The 4,789-nt window shown below is 34.3% G+C and overlaps 1 protein-coding gene across 1 annotated transcript; it reads right to left on the bottom strand.

The window, feature by feature from the left end:
• Positions 1-2,582: 2,582 nt before the first annotated feature.
• LOC107013988 (14 kDa proline-rich protein DC2.15-like) lies at positions 2,583-3,142 on the bottom strand. The gene has a single exon (XM_015213861.2). The coding sequence runs from the start codon at positions 3,094-3,096 to the stop codon at positions 2,767-2,769; it is 330 nt and encodes a 109-aa protein (XP_015069347.1). The 5' UTR covers positions 3,097-3,142; the 3' UTR covers positions 2,583-2,766.
• Positions 3,143-4,789: the final 1,647 nt, after the last annotated feature.

Below are 4,789 nucleotides of genomic sequence, written 5' to 3'. Positions count from 1 at the left end.
CACAAAAAGTCACATAACCATCTTTTGGAACATATGGCAGATAACCAAAAAAATGTCAACATAAATTATGAAGAAGGATAATAACTTTAATTTTCTAAAATGTGACTTATCAATTTCACTTATAATAAAGGGAATAAATTGATAAAAATAACATTTGAATTGACACGTTTCTAAAGGAAACGTAAAGGTAGTACATGGCTTGCGGGGTACTTAAAATGATGAGGATTTGATTTTATTTTTTAGTAGTTATTGCCTTAATTAGATGATTCCTGCATATGCTAGATCTATTGAATTGCATGTGAGCCTGCATTAGTATTTAATTAGAAATTCCAGTTATGAAAGCCATATATAAACTTAATTCCAACGCTTTCATCAAGTATAATACATTTTTATTTAATTGAAGGCAATCCTCCAACGCTTTCAAGTCAAAACATAAAATGCTTCATCTTAATTGAGAACTCAAAATTTGAACTCGATAAACAGAGCTGCATGTCAAGACAAACTTCATTATGATATTGTTCTCCGATAATAAACTGGTTCATTTTAATTATTTTTTATCAAATGAAAAAAGCATGTAAATTGTAACAAAATGAGCTCATCTTTTTTCTCAAAATTATTAAATGGATACCCTTCAACATCAACCATATATTTTTTACTTCAGACCTTAATTATAAATCCATAACCATTGTCATTACCTGTTTCCGTAATGGTTCCATTCTATAGTTGAGTGTAGGGGTGTGCATTCGGATAACTGCAAAGGTGTTTCCACAACTATGACATCTACTATAGTTTTTGATCCATCGCCTGATGATCATATAGTTGATGGTTCCTTATATCGGCGCATTATTGGCAAGCTTCATTGCCTTTCATTCACGCGTCCAGACATAGCTTTTGCTGTCAGCAAGTTGTCCCAAGCTATGCATCAACCATTTATGTCTCACTGGGTTGCTCTTAAACGACTTCTGTGCTATCTCCGTTCAACTACCTCTTTTCGTGTGCTCATTGCCAATGAAACTGATTGTAGGTTGCTCGCATACTCTGACTCATAAAGGGAAGGGGATCCTCATGATCGCACATCGACAACTGGTTATGTTATCTATCTTGGTAGTTCTCCTATTTCATGGCCTTCAACTGTCTCACCCATCTTCTTCAATAACTTCAGTTTCCTCTGACTGCTGTTCCAGGAGATCTCTGTGACAATATCAGCACCACTTATATTTGTGTGAATCCTGTTGTCCATAGCCGCATGAACCATGTGGCCATCGACTTCCATTTTGTCCGTGAGCAGGTTGAGCGCAAACAACTTGAAGTTGTCCATTTACATGCTGCAGATCAAGTTGCAGATCTTCTTACAAATCCTCTTCCGCGTGCACTTTTTGGTAACCATTTCTCCAAGTTGGGCATAGTAAAACTCGACGCCAACTTGCGGGAGCATAATAACGGCTGGCATCTAAGACTCTTGTTATCTATAGGACTCTTCTCACTAATCGAACTCTTTTTATTTTGCTTATCAGCCTATTTATCTTTAGAAGTGTAATTACGTAGGTTTCTCTAAGTTGTTATTTTATTTTCAGCCTTGTATATAATACACTGGCTATATAACAGCCCAATACAGTAATCAATAAATATAAGTTCATCTACGTCCAGTTCTTCTCTTTCGCTTTAGCAGTAAGGGTCATAAATATATCAAGAGAGAACCAGCTCTGAGGATTTTGTTGAGTAGCCAAGTCTCCAATTCATTAACACTTTTTTGTGATTCAGATGGTCCTCTTGTCCTAATACTAGAAAGTCAGTTTTAGAGTTCTTAGTTAAACATGGAAGCTCATTGATTTCTTGGAAATCAAAGAAACAAAGTGTAGTGTCAAGAAGCTCAGCAGAAGCTGTGTACATACATCAGCATGGCCAAAGCAGTTTCATAGGTAGTATGGTTGACTGGTTTAGTGAAGGAATTGAATGGTGCACTACAAGTTGCAGAAAATTCGGTGTTTCATGATCGTACTTAACATATCGAGATAGTCTGTCATTTCATCAGGTAGAATATACAAGAGGGGCTTATCAAAATAGTACATGCAGGTACCAAGGATCAATTAGCAGATGTATTAACCGAGGGATTGCCACGACTACAACATCCGAACCTAGTAGGCAAGCTGAATATTTTCATATACCTGCCAGCTTGAGGGGTAGTAATGAAATAGGCATAACATGATAATGAGTTAAGGGGTAAATAAGCCATTAGCAATGATATATATTACAATTAGTTTGTTGGTATTGCTGGAAACGGACATGAAAAGTGATAAATACATTGTGATGTAACAATACTCTTTTATTCTATTTTCTTCATTCATTCAATAAAAATCTCTTTTTCTCTTCTTAGCTTAAGTTTCTCCAATAAGTAGTGCTGAGTCATCTATAAAGGATAATCTCTCGTCATGAGCTAGCTTTTGGGGTTGAGTTAGGCCTAAGTATCATATATCTTCAAATCAATTTTTGTTTCCAATTAAATGAATAATCTAGAGAAATGAAAACATTCTATGTAAATTTAGCTGGAAAAAGTATAAATGGATTTGTGGTTACGAACAAAGTGAATAGAAACAACATTCCATTTATTGAATTGACATGTCCAAAAAGGTTAAGATACATGAACACGACAGAACTAGTAAGTAACTAAAGTGAAGTGATGAAGCTGCATTTATATATGTATGCAAAGCTTACTTATTCTGAACAAGAGGTAGATCGATCGTTCACAAGAACATAATAATTTTTCAATCAACAAGTGTAACCAGTAGGATATTTTTTTCCACAGACGTTGAGAAGGATGTTTAGAGAGAGTGGTATATCCAAATTAATTCCCAGCACATCTGCTTTTAGGGCTGTGCACAAGCAAACCGCGGCGTCTAGGTCCACCAGTCCGTCAATCAAACTGCAGCATGACGAAGTTGGAGTAGTACCGATAATTACACCAGCCAAATCAGTAAGTATATTAGCACATGCCCCAAATTTCAAAATATCAGTTGAACAGTCTGCACTTACAAGAGCAAAGAAGAGGAGATTAAGGGATAAGAAAAGGGTAATAGAGGCCTGATTTTTGGAAGCCATGTCAACAAGCTAAGGTTAGGCCTAATTAATTACGCAGTTTAATTGATGATTGAATTCATGTGCTAGTAACGATGGCTATTTATGCTAGTTGAATATTTCCTATTTGTAGTGCATGGCTTTTAAAATATTTAGGATTTGATTTAATTAATACTTGGTATAGTTAGTAACTTCATTACATGTTTCCTGCACATGCTACATCTATTATAGAAGACTTGCATGTAATTAGTATTTATATATTTAATTACGAATTCCAGTTATGCTACATCTATTAATAAGGTAGTTTAATTGATGATTGAATTCATACATTCTTTTTTATTCAAGCCATCTACTCACGTTTTCATTTAACGCTTTAGTTTCTGCCCCTGGACAAGATCCCTTTAGTCCGTCACATTTCTAGACCTGTGTGCATTCTTACTAAACTTAATTCCCAAGCTTTCTGCAAGTATACATTTTTTTTAAAATAAAAAAAATGGTGCCATCCACCCACGTTTTAATAACATATAATTTGCATGATATTTCAAGGTTTAATTTGCTAACTTTCGTATGTCACCTAATTAATTTACCATCCGAACTATATTTATAGTTGTTGCTATTCTTTTTCTCTATTATCTTCACTAATATTATTCTCCTTGTATACATGCATTTAAATATTTTACTTGAATCATGGGTTTTATGGAAACAAACTATCTAACTTCAAGGTTGATAAGGTTTTGGGAGGTTTTCATTTCATTTCTTTTAGCTTTATTTTTACTTGACACGAAGTTTATAAAAGTAAGAAAAAAAAATCTTTTGAATTTATTAGTTAAAAATTAACAATATGTCAAATGTATCAAAATGTTATTTAATTTTATGAATTTAAAATGTCAGTAAAAAATTAAGATTAATGAGTTGCTGAAAAAAGAAGAAGGAAGGAGTCATTCTTTTTTTAAATGGATTAAATATGAAAGCTGGCCAAAGAAATTGGAACGGTATTTATTTCCCCTTTCAAAAGTCCTTATTTTACAATTAAGGAGTGAGGTATTTGACCAAGATTTTTAGAGAAAAATAGCAAAAGGTCTGTTGTTGAAAATACTTTTATGAAAAGCACTTATGTGAACTACGCAGACCATACACTAGTCCACTAATTTGTACAGGTAGAATGGTTATTTCCATAAGACACTCGACAACGAATTCATGTACAAAGGAGTTAGTGAAGAAACTATATAGCAATTAAAATGTAAGTAGTGCAAAGTTTACCGAAAAAAGACTCAAAATGTGACGATCCAAAACGAGTCGTGAGTGACACCCACACTTAACCTCCTAAGTGGGCAAACCAACCAATTTAACCTAACTTACAAAATACAAAGATAACGCAGAAACTCAAAATCTTACTAAATATCATTTCCTAAAACCTGAAAGTCATCACATCAAGTACATCTAATCTCCAATACTAAGTTTAAGAATATCAAATACACCAAAATAAAAGAATAAAATGGTATGTGTCCGAAAGTATAGGACATCATGTCATGACAGAGAGAACTCAACACGAGCTTGAATGGATAGCTCACCCTGGAACTTGATATGCGGGGGGCTGGCTAGAGCTGAGGGAAATCAGAAGTCATAGGTACACTCGCTGCATTTCATAAAAGGAAAACAAAGGAGAAAACAACTAGGGCTCCATACGAGACAACATGTACTGAGTAAGTATCATCGG

This window comes from Solanum pennellii, chromosome 3 (genome assembly GCF_001406875.1).
Source record: "Solanum pennellii chromosome 3, SPENNV200".
NCBI classification, from domain to species: Eukaryota; Viridiplantae; Streptophyta; class Magnoliopsida; order Solanales; family Solanaceae; genus Solanum; species Solanum pennellii.
Note: the sequence above shows the minus strand (reverse complement) of the source record. Positions and strands in the feature narration are given on the sequence as shown.